The sequence below is a fragment of the Apostichopus japonicus genome, chromosome 16, assembly GCF_037975245.1.
Source record: "Apostichopus japonicus isolate 1M-3 chromosome 16, ASM3797524v1, whole genome shotgun sequence".
Classification (NCBI taxonomy): domain Eukaryota; kingdom Metazoa; phylum Echinodermata; class Holothuroidea; order Aspidochirotida; family Stichopodidae; genus Apostichopus; species Apostichopus japonicus.
In genome coordinates, this window is record NC_092576.1 from 7,933,205 (window position 1) to 7,952,743 (window position 19,539).

The window sequence follows — 19,539 nt, forward strand, 5'->3', positions numbered from 1 at the left end:
TTTTCTCTAGATCATTTTATACTAGATGACTTTTGCTGTGGCAGTAAGTAGACCTTTCATTCATTAGAAAAAAATTATTATATTGAGGGATGGTTGCAAGGTGGCAGAGCTGATTTGCTAGGTCAAAATTGGTTAAAAGAAAATGTCCTTTTATTCATACATCTAGATGCTTCTATACTTCATGTACAGTACAGTAAGAGGACTGTTCTTTCTGGACCATTGAAACATTTTAGAATGAGAATTCTATACCAGTGTCAAATTCTTACCTGGTGAATGAAATGGTTGATTCCCACAAGGGAGAGCTACAAACAAGAGCTGGAAATATCTGATCGTGTCTGGTCGTAACTTAATTCAACTTACTTGCCCGACATTAGTCAGAAAATTATTATAAATACAATCACCCTTTAAGGTTGTAATAGAAACTAAGAATTTTTCCATCGTGAGTTAATATATTTCGTATGAGAAGTGCAGACTCTTAAAACGTCGTGAAAAAAAAATGTCCAACTTCTGAGCTGATATGTCTGAAATAATTATTCCTTGACAGAGAGCTAACTTTTATGGTTCGTTAACGCAAGCATCTACCACCTGTCTCGGCACTGGACCTGATGGCAGGGACATTTACATTCCATTTAAGGACATCCTACCGATGGTTGACCCTGTAGACATAGCTGTCGATGGTAATGTACTGCTTTCACTGTCTCATTTACTCTTCAAGTATACATGTTTCGATGAACAATCAAGTTTGGTTCAGATTGTTGAAATTAACGAACATTGTAGGACTGCGTTCTACTCATGAAATAGACCGGAAGACTGTCGTAGAGCATTCAATGTATACGAGTATATTCTTCCGGTAGAATTTTTTGGTCTTCCCCATAGTAGGTACATCCTTACATGTTGCAGACATGTACAAGATTTCACTGTGGTCCCAGAAATTAGCTTTGTGTCCATGCCCTTGATTCATAGACAGTTGTCATGAGATTTTAACTGACATTAATAAACATTTCTTTCAGTCAGTGCCCTTGAACCACCCACCAAATGGTCCTATTTGAAGAACTGAAATATCCAACATTGTTAACCTGTATAGTTTTTCATTTTCTTATTTTTTTTCGTTTTTAAACTACCAGGCTGCCCACTACTTCCCCACTTCCTCTCCCCTCCCCCACCTTTATTTGGATTTGATAGAATCCATACTTTTGGATGGATGTACTCAGTTGTACTGTAATTGGCAAGCTGCCAATATGAACTGGCGTAACTTTCGACATTTTACGTGGAAAACAATTAATGTGGCATTGGGCTGTAAACCAGTGGTTAATTGCACACAGGTGTTTGTACTGGTCAGTTGACAAGGTCTGTCAGATACAGATCTCCTAGATTGGGCTACAATTTTCAAATCCTGGCGCCAAGATATAATAAAATATTGGTGTCTTTTATAGTGAGATGCATTCGCCTATTTTACGGAATTTGTAGTTTATACGGCGGCGACATAACAGCTCAAGCGCTCTTATCTGATTATATTGCTCTTGTATGATCAGTGGGTGGAAAGACTTACAGTATCAAGATAACCTAAAACTATGCACTGTACATATTGCTTTGACAAATTAGGCTCAACACTTATCTGAACTTATCTGATCTTGTCTGATCTTATGTTTTTATATTGCTATTGTATGATCAGTGGGTGAGTTAATCAAGATAACCTACAACGACACACTGTATTGCTTTGACAAATTAATCTCAACACTGTTAGGTTCGTCATTTCGAACACCTCCCTCCCTCCCTGTTTTAACTTCTGTCATTTTTTGGTGAAACATTGTCGCAAGCGTCCTTTAGCGTGTTCTGCCTTAGTGCCTGTTAAGATTCCTGATTTATTTAGAGAATGGTCACCGCCATTAAGATCCAATTTGTCATTTTACCCACACAGTGGAGTTCTTTAGTCATCTCATTTTGCAAATTAAATCGGACGTTAATTAAATAATTAATTTATTGGCAAGTTTTTGACAATGTTCGTTTCATTTCAAAATTTGATATTACCGTTGAGGTTCTGCTACTACTCTGCGTACGCTCTATTCCAAGAGCTCGGACATGCTATTATGTAAAGAATACCATATATGTACAGTAGTTCCAACCAGCAATATTCAAAGGTCGACTACAGTACTGCATATTTCTGATTACTTTGAGCACTAATTAAACTGCACAATTATATATTTCATACATGTAGAACCTGGATGTGCTCATCAGGAATATATGAGTGCCGGGCAGATTTTTAATCGGGTAGTGTGATCCACGCCCTGGGGGAGGGGTGTCAGGTGCGAGGATTCCCCCTCCCCTTTGGAAAATTCTTGCAAATGAAGTACATGCTTGGATGGCAAATGGTGTGCTATCTTTTCCCTATTTTGGCACTAACTTCAGTGCCAATTATTCACCCATGTTTTGGTAACATTTGTATTAAAATTAATCATAAGATAAATTGCCGGGCGGAAAAGTTTAAAGTATTGTTTGTTCTGGGCGGCATCTAGAACTGACGGGCGCAGCCGCCCGCCCGGCGTGAGCACGTCCCTGGTAGGAAACCAAGTTCTCTCCGAAGTGAGAAGATTACAACTACAATGCTAATTATAAATTTTGGAGGGATAATTTTCCTTACCATTCATCGCAATCCGTCCAATATTTTCAGTGTCAATTTTTTTGAAACAGAATTTCAGAAGTAGTTTTTTTCAGGACAAAATGATAGGTCCTGTCCATTTTTAAAAGAATGGTGGATACTGTACAGTTTATTCATGTTTTTTTTTGTCTGGATATCATTCCATGTAAAAAGAATGATCAACTTTGGTTTAAACATGTATTTGAAAATATTAAGGATCCAATCAATTGCTTTCTGATTTCTGCCAAATCTATATGTGGTGTGTTTTCTTTTACCTGCGTCTTCTTTTAGCATAAGTTACCCTTGTCAGATATTGTTATCGTAGGTGTTTTTAAATAAACATGGAAAATAAAGAGATGGCGAGAAATTTATTTATAAATTTACAAGTATAACAACAAAAAAACATGTTTTCCAGACAGATGAAATTTGAAGCACTTTTACAATGGCTGGCAATAAAAGTCAATCACTGTTTGCTATCTCAAATACTGTGAGTGTAAAAGCACTCTAAACCTAATTAGAAAACCGATTGCGGAGACTTTGTAATGTCGGCTGAGTTGGGCTGTTTTGAAGGAGCCAGCAGATAAATTGAAACATGAGATAAGTTCAAGCAATTTCTTCTCCCTGTTTGTTATCTTAACTACTGTCAGTGTGAAGCACTCATAATCTAATACACAAAACCAATCGCAGGGAATTCTTACTGGTCGGCTTAATTTGACTTCGCTCCTCGCTGACCTGTCTCCTCACAACCGAAGCACACTGTTCTACCGTGCCCAGATTGAACTGATAGCCGGGTCATTCCGCCTCAGATCAACCAATTTTCTGAAAAGTTCCCAGGTGACCCTCTCAGAATTAGATGAAATTTCATCAGAATGATTGAGTATGTCCCAAATGAACACATACAAAAAATTAAAAATCATACTCCATGTCGTTTTCGAGATATGGCCCATTGAAATTTGGTCGAAATGGCCATTTTGCTCGTTTGCAATTCGCGAAAAGTGTCTTTTGTGATATTTTCTAACTTTGAAAGCTCATAATTCAGTCTTTGTAACAGGTAGAGAGCTCAAATTTGGTATTCTATCTTACATCTTGCCAAAATTCATGAATCTGAACTAAATTAACTGTATCTCCTTTATTTTTCTGGTTATGATCACCCAAAGTAGGCACTTTATTCTGCTGAAAATGTTTTTTGTGATTTTTAAGGTCACCCTGTGCCCACATATGAGGGGTCACATGAATCCCATATTCCTTGGGTATTATCTATGGTTGCATGTGTATACCCATAAGCAATTATAAGCCCACCAATGCCCTAATTAAGAAGTGGCATGGGCCCAAAGTTGGCTCCAGCCAGAAAAAAGGTCAAAAAGACCCCGCCGTCTTGACCCCGGTTGACCCCGCGATCAATTGAAACATATTTTGAAATTTACACAAGTTACACATACATATTGAATCTACTTATAATACACCTTATACTTATACAGAGGGTCACCTGGGGACCACTGGTTGATTTGACATGGAATGACCCAGCCCCTTCACACTGTGCACTCTCTATATCTATACAGCTACTGTCAGTGCCCTTCCTTCTCATTCTACCACCCGAGGTGCTCACACGTTCGTTTTGAGCTGGGATTTTTCTATCGTTTTCAAATGGTTCAGAAATGGACTTATCAAGGCCTTTTGTTTTTGGGGGGCGTTTCGCAAGTAGGAATTTCCATCTGAAGCTGTCCTGCGCAGCCCGATAAGTATCATTTTCATCTGGGAAGTGTTTTGCGACAGCCTCTTCCGGTTTCTTTGCGTAGTCGGGATTAGGGGTAGCAGTTCTGTGATTTGCTAATGCTAGTTTTCCCTCCCATCATACATACTTGTTATGTTGCAAAGAGAGGCAGCATCCACAGGGTCGTTAGGAGAGGTACATTAGTTGATGAATGCCCTGGCCTGCCGAATACTCCCAATCAGTTATCACAGAAGAGAGGAACGCTGATACAATCACCTGGATGTGAAAGGGTTGAGCTTAGTAACCTGGAAGTTGTATTATATATGTCGATTTACTTCGCTCCTCGCTTACCTGTCTCCCCACAACCATAGCACCTTGTTCTACTGTGCCTATAAAGTCCTGGTAAAATAATAACACTGTGCGCCCTCTATGACCGGACCCCCCCTCCCCGGTCACTGCCCTTCCTTCTCATTCTACCATTAAAAGTGTCATTACACGGATTTCTTGTGGAAACATTTTCCTTGGATTTCGTCTTGGTTATATTTGCGATCGATGGAAGTTTCCTTCCCTTGGATTCGTAGGAGTGTCGATTCTTGGATTCTTAGGAGTGATGATTTCAATCTCTACATAAAAATACCCCCATTCAGTTTCATGCAAATAAGCAAACTTCTGAACTTTCGTATATAGTCATCTTTTGCCTTACAAAACTTATTGCATGGCTGAGCCTTATTATCACCTTGACTTGGGTTTTTATCTTGGGACCAGTAAATTTATTGATTGAAATCATTAGAGCAAAAGAAATACATTCTTCTCTTCAAATTCCGTGCAGTTATTAAATGTTCATCTTGTACTGTGTTATATAGTAAGCTTTGTTCAGATTGCAACTTGTAACGTTTTGCATGGCCGAATCTTTGTACCAGCTTACAGTAACTGCTGTCGGGCATTTTGAATGAACCAGCAAATATATTCATTTCAATCTCTTTAGTATGAGGTGAGTGGGTGGTTATAACAAATTCCCAAAACAGGCGGTTTTTGGTGAAAACTATCAACAAAGTAAACTTGTTCTTTTCTGGTGTCATTTGCAATTTTCCAGAGAATTTGCCCCTTTAATTCAATTTATAACTTTAGTGAACAGTAAATTAGCTGTATATAATCATGATCCCGTTCTGGCCTGGATAGTTGTGGTAATATTTAATTAAAATGTGAAGATTTTACAACCAAATCTGTTTGTTTTCTTACCCAATGCCGGAAAAATAAGAATCTACAGGTAGTTTTGTTTGAAAGATTCAGAGAAACGTAGGTATTTAGCAGCTGCCAAGTGACTTTGAATTTGTTTTATACTCATTGTTATCATAACTGTCATGGTTCGTAGAAGTTGCAATTAGCACAGCAGTTATAAGTTTAACATCTGTCGACAGATTGTCATAAAGGTTTCATTCTGTGAGAATAAATTGCCTGCAAAATAGTCTAGACATACATGTACAAGAATAGTAAACATTGAAAATATTGAAAAAACTAAGATACAGGCAATTAAAAAGTTATATATGTAGGCCCTTTGCTAGGGAAGCTATAATAAACAGAATTCCAGTTCAACCCAGGTTCCTTCCCAGGTGAAGAAAAATCTGCATATCCAAAATATAAGAAACAGGCCTCTTCCAGTTTCTTCCAATTGTAATAGGAAAATGAAAGTAAAGAAGTGTTAAGAGTTTCATAGTATTTGTTAATCAATTTACTGAAAGACAACAGATAAATCTTACACAGAGTCGGGGGGGGGGGGGAATTGTCAGCCCAAGACCCACCACCAATCTTTCTTTCTTCTAGTAAGCAGCAGGGTTTGGTGGCAGTCACTGACAGACTCTATGAACCTTTGTTTACCTATAAACCACTTCCTAGAACTTATTATTCAGCCTGCTGCAGCCTTTTCTGAATCCACTGAGCACTTTCCTCTGCAATTTTGCATTTAAGATATTTAAGTAATCGCCTCGGAATTGACACGACTGTAAATTTGGTGATTTTTGCTTTTGTTTTAACTCCGAGAAGAGAGAAAAGCTGACTTTGTGCAGATGAGAAGACTATCAAGAACAGAGAGGTGTTAGAACTGCGAAATGAAACTGGGGAGGGGGGGGTGAGGGAAGGGAGAGGAAGGGGTGGTTCTGTTTGTTTGGTTCTTTTGGTTCTCTTTTCTATTTGCAAAGTTCTGTACTTTTTTCAGGAAATGTCACTACCCGACAAGCCCTATAGGGTTTTTTAGTACACTTCCTTTCACAAGTTTTGTTTCTTATCTCCTTCTATGTCATATGTCATACTTATGTTGTGATAGAACAAAAATAAATAAATGTAATGAAATGTAAAAAAAACTATTGTAATATATATATTATATTATAAATGATATATTGTAACTAACAAAACCTCATTTTCTTTTCCATTCTTCTGAAAGAATCCAAACCCTGGAATACGTACAACCATCCATCTGATGGGGTAGATTTTTGTTTTCTTTGCTTGTTCTTGTTAATTCTTCATTTCTCCTTTTACATTTTCCGTCAGGCTGGGATATTTGTTCCGATGACATGGCGGTCGCCATGGAAAAAGCCGCCGTGTTAAACTGGAACCTGCAACAGAAATTGAAACCTCACCTCAAGAAGCTTCAACCGAGGGCCTCCATCTATAGAAAGGACTTCATAGCTGCTAATCAGGAAGGTCGAGCTAATAACCTCATCTCTGGAACCAACTGGGAGGCGGTGACCAGAATTCGGGAAGATATACGAGACTTCAAAGCTAAGAAACAGTTAGACAAGGTGAGACAGATGGGTTGGTTGAAATCTATTAAATTTTAAAAGGGTATTCTGAAAGGGATTTACTTTATATGGTAAAATATGAAAATGTTAATTTCTTACAAGTTATTATTTTCCGAATTTGATATTTTATTGAACAGTCTAGCAACAGTAGAATGGACTGTTCTTTTTGGCTCAATGAAATAGCTGAAAGTGTTGTGGGTTGAAATTCATCAATTTGAAAGGTTGTATTGAAATGATTACTTGATACATACTGTAGTAAAGATATGAAATGTTGAAATGAGAAAGAATTCATTTAAGGGGTATTCTGGTATATGCAATTTAATTTAAAACAATAGTGGCAGGATATTTTCTGCATGATTGAACAATGCAGCTCCTTACAGCTGGTATGGATATCAATTTTCCAAATTTTCTGTGAAATTATTTTAATCCGTCTGGCAACAGCAGGATGAATTATGTGAGCACAGCGATTGAGTTGTGAATGGAATTTTAATTTGTTTGTCTTTATAAATGTTGAAATCATATATCCACAGAGGAAGATAATGATTCTACGACAAAAGTTTCACTTTGAAAATTCTAAAGACAGAGAACATTGACAGCTTAGCTAATTTCTACCAAAGTACCACATTTTTTTTTCAAGGATAAATCAGTAATTTTGTTTGTGTTTTTGTTTAGTTTCCTTTCTTACTTTGTTTCCACTGTAGGTAATTATTCTTTGGACAGCCAACACCGAACGTTTCTGTTCTGTCGAAAAGGGCCTCAACGACACCGCCGATGTTCTTCTTAACTCGATCAAGAAGAATGCCGCCGAAGTATCGGCCTCCACGCTATTTGCAGTGGCGTCCATATTGGAGGGTTGTTCGTTTGTTAATGGATCTCCGCAAAACACTTTCGTTCCGGGCGTCATCGACCTGGCCGAGCAGAAGGGGGTGCCGATAGCCGGCGACGACTTCAAGTCGGGTCAAACAAAGGTCAAATCCGTGCTGGTCGATTTCCTCGTCAATGCAGGTATCAAGGTAAGAGTGGAACACCATTCGTATATATAGCACAACACGCGCTAATGATTTATCTAATAGTAACTCAAATATTTTTAATTAAATATAAAATATATATATTAATTAATTAAATATTGTATCATTTTGATGAGAGAGAGAGGATGCAGTAACAGAATCAAGAGCTTAGAGCATTGCAAACAAGTTTTGTTCAGATTATAGTAACGTTTTCAAATTAGACGCAGATTCAGCTTTTAAAATGATTCCACGTTGTTACTTTCTTTTGGTAACAACAATTAATAATTCAGTGGCCTTGGCACCACTCTCCTTTTATTTTGCTTCATTTATTTTTTCATTAATTCAATTATTTTTTAATTATTTAATTATTTTTTTATAAGTCAATAGTCATTCATTTATTCATTCATACATTCATTCATGCACTTAGCTGGATTTAATTATTTAGCTGGATATATTTATTTAGCTAGATTTATTTATTTATTTTATTTATTTAGATTTTTTTATTTATTCAACTCTCAATACAGGATACATCATCACAAAAGCTTAGGTTACATTTTTGGTGCTTGTAGACCATAATTAATTAATTAATATAAGTTAACAATTGACAGCCGGAGAGTATGCATTCATGCAATGATCGTTGGGTCCTGTGAAGCATCAAAGTACACACTAACCCCCTCTCCCCCTCCTCCCCCTCGTCCCAATTAAGACAAGTTTCAATACCTAGAGGAATGAGATTATGGGATATGTCAGACCTTCAAGTAGACTGTAGTCCAGGGTGATTAAATCAGCTCATTCCATTTGAGATATTCCACTTTTATTTTTCTTCTCTCCCTTTTTTTTTTTTCGTAGCCCGTCTCCATAGTGAGTTACAATCACCTGGGCAACAACGACGGCATGAACCTCTCCGCACCAAAGCAGTTCCGTTCTAAAGAGGTGAGAGCTAATTTAATATATCACGAAGTGTGATTTAAAGCAAGCTTAAGACCAGAGTTAATGAATGAACATGTATGCAAGCAGTGTGAACAAGTGCTAAGGTACAGTGTGAATAGAAGTGGTGACACCAGTCACAATGTCACCTAGCAACTGGTACGTCCCGGGTTGCATCCCTGTCAGGCCAAACTAAGGTGGGGGGTTTCATCCAGGAGAAATCTACAGTTTTCCCATCTGAAATGGATTTCCAAATAACAAGTCTCTTCAACATCTCCCAATGCACATGTGGTTTGCTTAAAGTCGCAAAATAAACTGCCTTTCAAGCCAATTGTTATTTTCACATCCAGGCATTAATTTAACTTTACATACATATCATTAGATTAAATACGTTATTATTACTGCTATATAAAATGCATTGTTACATTATCATGCTGTAAATTTTGGAGGCAATATGGACAACCTGTGAGACAGAACAAAACGCATTGTTACATCTTCTTTTTTTGCTGTAAATTTTGGAGGCAATATGGACGACCTTTAAGACAGTAACATACGCATTGTTGCAATATCATGCTGTACATTTTGGAGGCAATATGGACGACCTGTAACACAGTATTGTGAAGACTTGTAAGGACTCACTTCCTAATGCCAAATTGAGAGAAAGGAATTTGCAAAACTTTCGAAACATCACTGCGATGGTAATCAAAATGTGGATCGTTGTTCTTGATGTTTAGGAAAAACCTGCTCCCTGGCAGATAATTACAAAAACTTGCTTGGAAATTAGCTGTTTGTAATAAGACGGATTAAAAATAACTTGCTTTTATGTTGTGATCTTGAATGTACAGGATGCCCATTAATAATTTAGTCAATTCACCGCCATGTTTATTATATTTCATTTTGTTTTGCATTCTTGTTTTCTCCACTTTTTTTTCTCTATAGATTTCAAAGAGTAATGTTGTAGATGACATGGTAGAGTCCAACAAAATACTTTATCCTGATGGTAAAAAACCAGACCACTGTGTAAGTTTTAACGATTTACAATATTTGACTTACATAATTAATACATGTAACTTTGATCAATGGTTCACCCGTGGTCAAGATATATTCATTAACTGCTCTCACTTGATCCTTATGGTAAAAGAAACCAGACCACTGTGTAAGTTTTAATGATTTACATTATTCGACTTGTAACATAATTAATAATTGTAACTTTGATCAATGGTTCACCCATGGTCAAGATATATTCATTAACTGCTCTCACTTGATCCTTATGGTAAAAGAAACCAGACCACTGTGTAAGTTTTAATGATTTACAATATCTGACTTACATAATTAATACATGTAACTTTGATCAATGGTTCACCCATGGTCAAGATATATTCATTAACTGCTCTCACTTGATCCTTATGGTAAAAGAAACCAGACCACTGTGTAAGTTTTAACGATTTACAATATTTGACTTGTAACATAATTAATACATGTAACTTTGATCAATGGTTCACCCGTGGTCAAGATATATTCATTAACTGCTCTCACTTGATCCTTATGGTAAAAGAAACCAGACCACTGTGTAAGTTTTAATGATTTACATTATTCGACTTGTAACATAATTAATAATTGTAACTTTGATCAATGGTTCACCCATGGTCAAGATATATTCATTAACTGCTCTCACTTGATCCTTATGGTAAAAGAAACCAGACCACTGTGTAAGTTTTAACGATTTACAATATTTGACTTGTAACATAATTAATACATGTAACTTTGATCAATGGTTCACCCGTGGTCAAGATATATTCATTAACTGCTCTCACTTGATCCTTATGGTAAAAGAAACCAGACCACTGTGTAAGTTTTAATGATTTACAATATTTGACTTGTAACATAATTAATACATGTAACTTTGATCAATGGTTCACCCGTGGTCAAGATATATTCATTAACTGCTCTCACTTGATCCTTATGGTAAAAGAAACCAGACCACTGTGTAAGTTTTAATGATTTACATTATTCGACTTGTAACATAATTAATAATTGTAACTTTGATCAATGGTTCACCCATGGTCAAGATATATTCATTAACTGCTCTCACTTGATCCTTATGGTAAAAGAAACCAGACCACTGTGTAAGTTTTAATGATTTACAATATCTGACTTACATAATTAATACATGTAACTTTGATCAATGGTTCACCCATGGTCAAGATATATTCATTAACTGCTCTCACTTGATCCTTATGGTAAAAGAAACCAGACCACTGTGTAAGTTTTAACGATTTACAATATTTGACTTGTAACATAATTAATACATGTAACTTTGATCAATGGTTCACCCGTGGTCAAGATATATTCATTAACTGCTCTCACTTGATCCTTATGGTAAAAGAAACCAGACCACTGTGTAAGTTTTAATGATTTACATTATTCGACTTGTAACATAATTAATAATTGTAACTTTGATCAATGGTTCACCCATGGTCAAGATATATTCATTAACTGCTCTCACTTGATCCTTATGGTAAAAGAAACCAGACCACTGTGTAAGTTTTAATGATTTACAATATTTGACTTACATAATTAATACATGTAACTTTGATCAATGGTTCACCCATGGTCAAGATACATTCAATAATTGCTCTCACTTGATCCTTTCGGTAAAAAACCAGACCATTGTGTAAGTTTTAATGATTTACAATATTTTGACTTACATAATTAATACATGTAACTTTGATCAATGGTTCACCCATGGTCAAGATACATTCAATAATTGCTCTCACAAGTTCTTCTGAACCAAAGACATTTGGGGTTTTATTGTATAAAAGGGCTCTATGAATATTTTTTCACCCTTTGACTCAATTTGTCAGTTAGTCCTTGCAGGCACCTTGGTTTAATACATGACTAGAGTATACACCAAGTAACAGATACACATAGATAACCTGATACTGTGTGGTAGTATGTATAATTAGTGAAGCCTCCTATATAGTAGCACATTCCTAGACCGACCAATATGAATGACACTGCTTTCAACTGGCTTGTGAAAGGGAGTTCCTGTGATAAGTGTTTACTGAGAACAGGCAGTAAAGTTTGTAATGTTGTCAGGTATGTATTGTGCACATATTAACTGGTTGGCACAAAAGTGCTGCTGGGCCAAAGTGTTTGCCATTCTACGAGATTGCACAACTGACACAGATTTGCAATTGAAGAGAAACAGCTGCCTTTCAATGAAGGTCTGATAAGGGTTGCTCGGTATGCTGGTATCTGTCGTATTTGAGCAGTCAGGTTATTAGTGAAAGCCTTGTTTATTAGACACACTCCTATACCAGCAGATACAAATGATAAGTCTGCAAAATTAGGTTTCATCCTGCTTGTCGAAGGAGGACTTCATGTGGTTATTGTTTACTGAAAACAGGCAGGAAAGTCTGTAACATTTCACATGTAAATATTGCCAAGTTTCGTGGAGTGTAGATGAACTTTGCATTGTTTAGAAATCCCCCTCCTCACCCCCACACAAGTATGGATGGCAGACCCATAGATTGCAGACTGTCAATTTATTCCTCTCTTTGTCCCTCCACTGTTCATCTCCTACCTCTCCTCTTCCCCTGTTGGTTTCTTTCTTTCTTCTCTCCATCCCTTGCCTAATAATCCCCTTACATCTATCTCTTTGTGTTCACCATGCTCATTAACATGTCTGTATTCTATACATGTTTTTGTCCCTTCTGTTACTGTTACTTGTCATTTAGCCTCTGAAGAAGATCCTGCCAGGATCGAAATGTCAGGGCAACTTCCTTTATACAATTTATTCTGTTGGAATATTACATGATAAGTCCTTTCTTTATAAGCTTGCTGGTTAGAAACACACAGTTTCTTGGCTGCATACAAGGGATTTCAATGTGAAATTTATTTTTGGATGTTGATGATGAAACATTTTTTTTGGGAGGGGGGGGGGGGGAAAGAAAAAAGGAAGAGATGCCATAAAATATGTCAACAAATCTGTACTCATGAAAGGAAGGAAACAATGAATCTAGTCAGTCAACAAATGACAACTTTCAATATTTCAAACTTTATATTTATTGAACAGCCTACCCCCCCCCCCCACCTTCCCCTTTAAAGTTATTGGGGCTATTTTTTATTGTGGCATGCATCTCATAAAAAAAAAAATATCTTGTAGCTAAATGAAGGCCATATCTGTTATGAATTTAAAATGAATTGGGACAGTTTGAGGTTTTGTCTATCAGTGCACTTCTCGAAATATTAAACACAAGGTTCTGTGTCGTTAAATTCAAATATTGTGTAAAAGTAAGTTGGCCTGACGTTTCGATCCTAGCAGGATCTTCTTCAAAATTCAAATATTTGCAGTTGAAATAAAACTGCAAATAAGTATAGTTGCAGTAAAATAAATCTGGTACATATTATAACTTTGACATTTACATGGTTAGAAATAATATATAAACAAACATATTGTTTGAACAGTTGCCAACCGTTTTTGAGATCTCCTTTAGCACTATTGTGGTTCTAGGTCCCTATACACTGATTACTGTAAAGATATACTGTAAAGTAAATTTTGGAAAAGCAAAGAACTCGTCGGCACAAACACTCCTTCTAATGAAGGCATGTGTACTTTTACTGGTCAGAATGTCCATGCTGGTATCCATGGATCAAATCACTCTTCATCAGAGCGCAGAAACTGCAACCCTGGTGGTCGCTGGTGCAAATCCTGTTCTAACCAAATGATACTCTGTACTCTCTTTAGTATTCATTGATATATAAATCCCAGCCCGCTTTTTCGGTGTGGTTTGCAAGGCAGAGACGTTTACGTCACTGGACATAATTTTAATGGTTTGCCAGGTTTTCCAAACTTGAGAAATTGACAAAGAATATCTAAGAACATAGACAGTAAATATTGCCAGTAATAGTTGGAGGATTTCAATTAAATTCACACCAACACTTTATAAATTAACAGAGGATCAGAAACCTTGTGGCAGTAAAGGTATAAAGAAGACTTCAGATTTTTTACTTTAAAGCAGCATTTTGCGTCCTTTTCTATGATATTTCTCAACCTCACTGACTCCACTATGCCATAACGACATACATAACTAGCTTATCTATTTAAATCTTACTTCAAATGGTGGCATAAAAAAAGTTGAAAAATTTGCAACTTTCAACTTTGTTTTTCTCCAAGATATTTTCCGTTGGGATCCCAATAAACCTCGCCCATAATATGAATATTTAAACATTACGAAGGTCATTGACCAATACGTAATACAACACCAAGCTTGATTTGTGTACAGTCTATATGGCAGTTGTACCAGGGAGTTCCGTAACAATTCCCTGGTTGTACCAACGCAAAGTCTTGAATCTATTTTTAGCAACGGCTCATAACTAAACCTGCATCTCTGATTGGTTGAATTCAAACTAGTGGGTTTTGGGGGAACTGTATGCGATTAATTTTAAATGTGGAATTTTTTCGTGGATACTTTTCTCATTATCTGCAAATATCCTTAATTACTCGCCAATTAACGATGTTGGCAGGGAATAACTTGGCTGATATCTTAGTTTGCTGTTTTGTGATTGATATATGTAAAAAAATCCATGGACATGTCAAAAAGGAGAAAACGGCGACCAAATGCAAAATGCTGCATTAACATCCACAATTATTATTCTGTTTTGTCTGATGGTCTGTGACCCCTACAGAATTTTTGGCTGCACAGCTGTTGCCATGGTATTGTCTTTGTGGTTGGATAACACTAAACTGTCTTTCAAGTTACAGAACCTCGAATCTTCCTGTATATTTTTGGAATTCAATTCAGCTTGTAATCTGGTCACCTCCCGAAGCCTCTTCTGTTGCCTCCTGCTGACGTGGTCCTGCCCGTATAACGGCAATCTACTCCCATAATGCCTTTCAGCCTGGGCACCTGACCTAGGTCGTAACCTTTGTACCCGTCCAGCAGGCTCTCCGGAGCTGTCCGGCAGAGTCGGATATCTGGCCTTGTTATCGTTTCTTTCGAGGGAGCTCTTCGGTTCCATTCCTAACTCTCGCATCATCCACGTGGAACTTCTCCTGTGGGTGACGATGGGCCTCCTGGCCCACACGTCTGGTACGGTGGTCTTCATCTCTATCTCTGGTAGATAGGACATGTGCGGCATCTCTAGCTCCCTCAGTTCGGTCTCCTTCATGGCAGTGTCGATCACGAACGTCTGCTTCTGCCATTTCAGTCTCCTGAGGGCTTCCGTCCTGTCCTTGTCCACGGCCGCCACCCGCTCGTGCAGTAGTCGATCGTAATGCGGGTTCGTGTGCACCAGGACTTTCTTCATGGCTGTCGGAGGGCCCAGGTGTCTGCGTTTACCCTGTTCCTGTTTTATTCTGGCGTTCCAGGACATCCTTAGGAATCTTGAGGAAAAAGTGGAACTTTAATTAAGACTGAGTAATGACCCTGTTATCAATTACAATGTTATTATTACACAATAAGACCATTCATGTACACTAAGTTCCTGATCAATTTGCATTATCTCTCTTTCACATCTCCCATAACCTGTTTTTCTCCCTCCCTTTAACCCCCTTTTTCACCTCCTGTAGAGGGGGAAGGGGTTCCCATTAGGCAGCCCACATGCCATATTGAGCCCACAAAACATAATAGCCCCTAACCTTGTTCTAATTCGGTATCGCCAGCATAAAGGGCTTTAGCACTCTACCATCCTACCTAGAAGTTTGGATCCGTAGCAAAATAAATTGAGAAACCCCTGCTACATACATTCACTTGTAGTCCCACTTTTGGAAACTTTAAGACGTTTCTTAAATTTGTCCCAATATAAATAATAACTTGTGATGCAAGGAATGAACCCTTAAAGGTAACACTGTATGGTAAACAAATTTAAGGTTTACTAATATTCATATTTTGGTATATCATATATATTCAATTAAAACGTGTACCTTTTTCAAGAGAATGTCCTATTACTTGTATTTGTATTATAAAGATATCTCATACCTTGTCCAAGAAATATATCCCTCTCAAGTACAAATATTTTGAGCAAACTCTCTACTCTTTTATCTGTGGACAAACGACCACAGCCATAAAGTTAATCAAACAGCAAATTTGCTTGAATAGTTCCACGGTCATAATTTACACCCTTCAAAAAGTTCTGAGAACGGAAGAAAAATAACGTGCAGTTGTACTACATCGTTTGAAATGACACGACCAAGTCGTCTACTTTGCTATACCGTAGCTTTCTAACCTCAGATGATCAAAGATATTTCACAGTTTACAGTGAGTATAAAGATGGTCACCCAGCATCATTTTGTTTTACAGCGTCATAGCTATGATACCATTATTTTTCATTTCCAGCTGTGGCAATATTTTGCCTCCGATGTAGAAATTTTTCTGCTTAAAAAGAAGAAAAAAAAGAAGCTATGAATTACCTTCTCTTTGAATAGACTTGAATTCTTTGGGTTGTTGCTACTGGGTCGGTATCTCACAGTGAAAAATGAATGCAAGAGCCGAGCCGTTCCCCTCACCGATAAATGTGATTACTCTATGTAGTGTTGTTAAGCTGTTTTTGTATTCAAGACATCTTCTTAAGCTCTGTTGGCATATGCTTGGACAGCTGTTATCTTGTCTTCGTCGTTTTCAATCCATCCGAAATTGCTGCCTCAAATTAACCAATGTCGGACAATCCGCTTAGACTGTTTGGAATTAAGTATCCCAGTGAGCAGGACCAAGGGAAGCAGAGTGCTCTTCCAATGGAAGAATATGAAATCTTTCACAAATTTTGATGAATAAACGGTAGAAACCGTAGCGATGTATTTGTATCCAGTATTAACACTCAGCGGCCGATTACACAAACTGGTGTTCAGTGTTCACATTTCAAATCTTTATAAGATGGGTTATTACTTTCCGATTCCATTAAAGCCAAGGTAATCTTTCCAAATTCTCCAATTTATTCCAGTGAGAATACTACAGTCTTTATTGTAAGCCTTCCCAAATTTTCAGTGAAAAGTTGTCCAATGTTCATATTTCTTCTCCTGTGCATGGTTATCAGGTATGATTTCATATAGCGTCTGTAGTCCATGTTAGTCTCGTTTGAGCATTTCATACGAGAATGTTTAGCATCAGTATGTTGCCTGGATACAGATGTGAAATCCTGCATGATGAGTGGCTACCGTCTACCAACTGTTGGCGAAGATACAAAGTCCACGGCATAAATACCAATCATCTCTGCCCACTCGAAATATATATATATTCTGTTGACTTTAGTCATATTTGACAATCAAAGATTAAGTCCCCAGATCCAAGTTTACACTAGAGCTATTACCACGTAATCTGTGTTTACGGAGTAAATTTGTCATCAAAATTCAATTGGCTATTAAAAAACTCGACCATTTAGACAGAGATACCAGTTTGGTGGAAGTTTCTGATGTAGAGAAATTATTCATATTGCAAGAGAAAAACTGACACTGTCTGTACTTCTACGATATACTTGTGATTGATGTAATACATATCCGCAAAACATGTCCAAATCAGTCAGCAATGTATCTCTAGGGTGTCCGCATATAAAGCGGGAGGCCCGGGTTCGAATCCAGGTGAAGGCTGGAAGTTTTTTCACTGTTCTGGATTTTCCAACTTGCTACGATTTCAAATATATATTCATTTGCCTTTGTCGTTTACCTCCATTTCATTAACAAAGTCTGTTCAAAGTATTTCACCAGAGATCCGGCTTTAGGAATCACAAATGATTTCGAGTTGGTTAGCATCACGTTTGATCCCTAGAGTAAAGCAAAATATGTCACCAAAAACAGAACTAGTATTGTTCGATACAGGTGACAAACGCCTAGAGTGGCATTACGACCTTCCTTACCGGTTTCGAACCTCTGGACATACAATCAGCGCCCATAGCCTTGTGGTTAGGGTGTCCGCATATAAAGCGGGAGGTCCGGGTTCGACTCCTGGTGGAGGCTGGAAGTTTTTTCACTGTTCTGGATTTTCCAACTCACTACAATATATACATCCCTGGATTCAATTCAAAGGATATCTGTTAAATGATGGTAAAACAGAATATAGATATGATTTTTAGCTCATACCAGCATGCTGGTGTGAGCTATTGTTACAGTGCGGCGTCTATCACTCTATCATTCTATCACTCTATCCGTCAACAATTGGTAAAACCGCTCCCACTCGCACAATGTTTGATGGAATTTCATGAAACTTGGACACAAGGACCATTGGGTATAGGGCCATCAGAGATGGTCCGAAATATGGGGTCAAAGGTCACCTGTGGGCCGTAATGGGCCATTTTGTGGAAATACGCAAAATGCTTCTCCTACAGATTCCATGGTACAATGTTGAGGGTTTGTCACGATAGTACTATGGAAGTTTTACCTTCAGGGTGTTCATGAATTTCAGATCAAAGATCAACTAGGGGTCTTTTGTGGCCCGGGCCGCGGCCCAATATTTTCAAATTGCTCCTGTTCGTACAGTGTATGGCCAGTGATAATGAAACTTGGTCACAACGTTCCTCGGGATAGGAGTTACGAGGGGTGTTCGGAAAATTGAGGTCAAATGTCATTTAGGGGGTCATCGGGGGTCATTCTTTGTAATATTTTCAAATATCTCAATCTTCTCAAGATTTTGATGGATCATATTCAAAGTTGAACTGATGATTGTTGGATTGTGTATGAATAAGGTGATGCCTAATAATTTTTGGTCATAGTTAATTAATTACAATTAATCCCCATTGTTTAAAAAATCTGAGCCTTCACCTTTTGCCAAAGCTCCTTTAATTTGTCTCCCAGTCTCTGCAGTGTTTGTTTACATTTGTGGTTAAGCTCTGCAGAGGCTGTTAGTGGAATTAAAGCAGGACTGGGAGTTGTTATTAACTGTTGAACTGTAAGCGTGAGAGCCCTATAGCCAATCAGCACTTGCCGATTCTTAGAAGTCTTTGAGCCTGAGGTATGTAGGCAGCCAGCCAAAATTTTGGAAAGGAGTGCTTCAGGTCTGCTCAGGTAGAGGGGAGAAAGTTTAATAGAGTAGGTCAGTGGTATTGTTTGAGAGAGTGGGTAAAATAGGATTTAAAGGGGGAAAATAGGAATTATAGCCAGTGGTGTGGCCAGGATTCTGCTAACGGAGGGAGGGGGGGGGGGGGGTTATCCCTCATGGGCCCAAAATTGGTGGAATCTGAAAAATGGCCTGAAATTTGGTGGGCCATAAAGTTTTGTGGGCCCTACATTTTTAAGCTCGAAAAGGTATGAGCTTCTGCACCATTGGTGCTCTAGTTTTTAAATTCAGCTGTTATTTAATTTACTTAAACTGCAATAGTTTCTCCCATAGATGGTGAAAATGGAGAAATGTTACCAGGTCGTGTATCACAGAGGGCAGCAACACGATGTGGGTCGAGAAAAAAATATCTCCTTTGGCTTAGCTGTATATAAACTTCTTGACTTGAATAAACATCTGATTTTCAACAAACTTTCTT

The 19,539-nt window shown here is 37.7% G+C and overlaps 2 protein-coding genes across 3 annotated transcripts in view; one reads left to right on the plus strand and one right to left on the minus strand.

Moving 5' to 3' along the window:
• LOC139983576 (inositol-3-phosphate synthase 1-A-like) overlaps positions 1 to 19,539 on the plus strand; it is a 40,935-nt gene that overhangs the window by 8,491 nt on the left and 12,905 nt on the right. For both annotated transcript variants that reach the window (XM_071997221.1, XM_071997220.1), the window contains 5 exons: positions 545 to 677; positions 6,891 to 7,141; positions 7,843 to 8,154; positions 8,998 to 9,081; positions 10,015 to 10,095. In XM_071997221.1, the coding sequence (XP_071853322.1) occupies positions 545 to 677; positions 6,891 to 7,141; positions 7,843 to 8,154; positions 8,998 to 9,081; positions 10,015 to 10,095 (861 nt within the window). The remainder of the gene's footprint in view (positions 1 to 544; positions 678 to 6,890; positions 7,142 to 7,842; positions 8,155 to 8,997; positions 9,082 to 10,014; positions 10,096 to 19,539) is intronic.
• Positions 11,626 to 19,415, minus strand: LOC139983584 (uncharacterized). The gene is made up of 2 exons (XM_071997239.1): positions 16,490 to 19,415; positions 11,626 to 15,463 (listed from the first exon to the last, which is right to left on the minus strand). Exon 2 carries the CDS (start codon positions 15,451 to 15,453, stop codon positions 14,761 to 14,763), a length of 693 nt encoding a protein of 230 aa, XP_071853340.1. The 5' UTR covers positions 15,454 to 15,463; positions 16,490 to 19,415; the 3' UTR covers positions 11,626 to 14,760.

Coding starts and splice junctions, on each gene's coding strand:
- LOC139983584 (XM_071997239.1), bottom strand. CDS start 15,453: ATGTCCTGGAACGCCAGAATAAAACAGGAACAGGGTAAACGCAGACAC.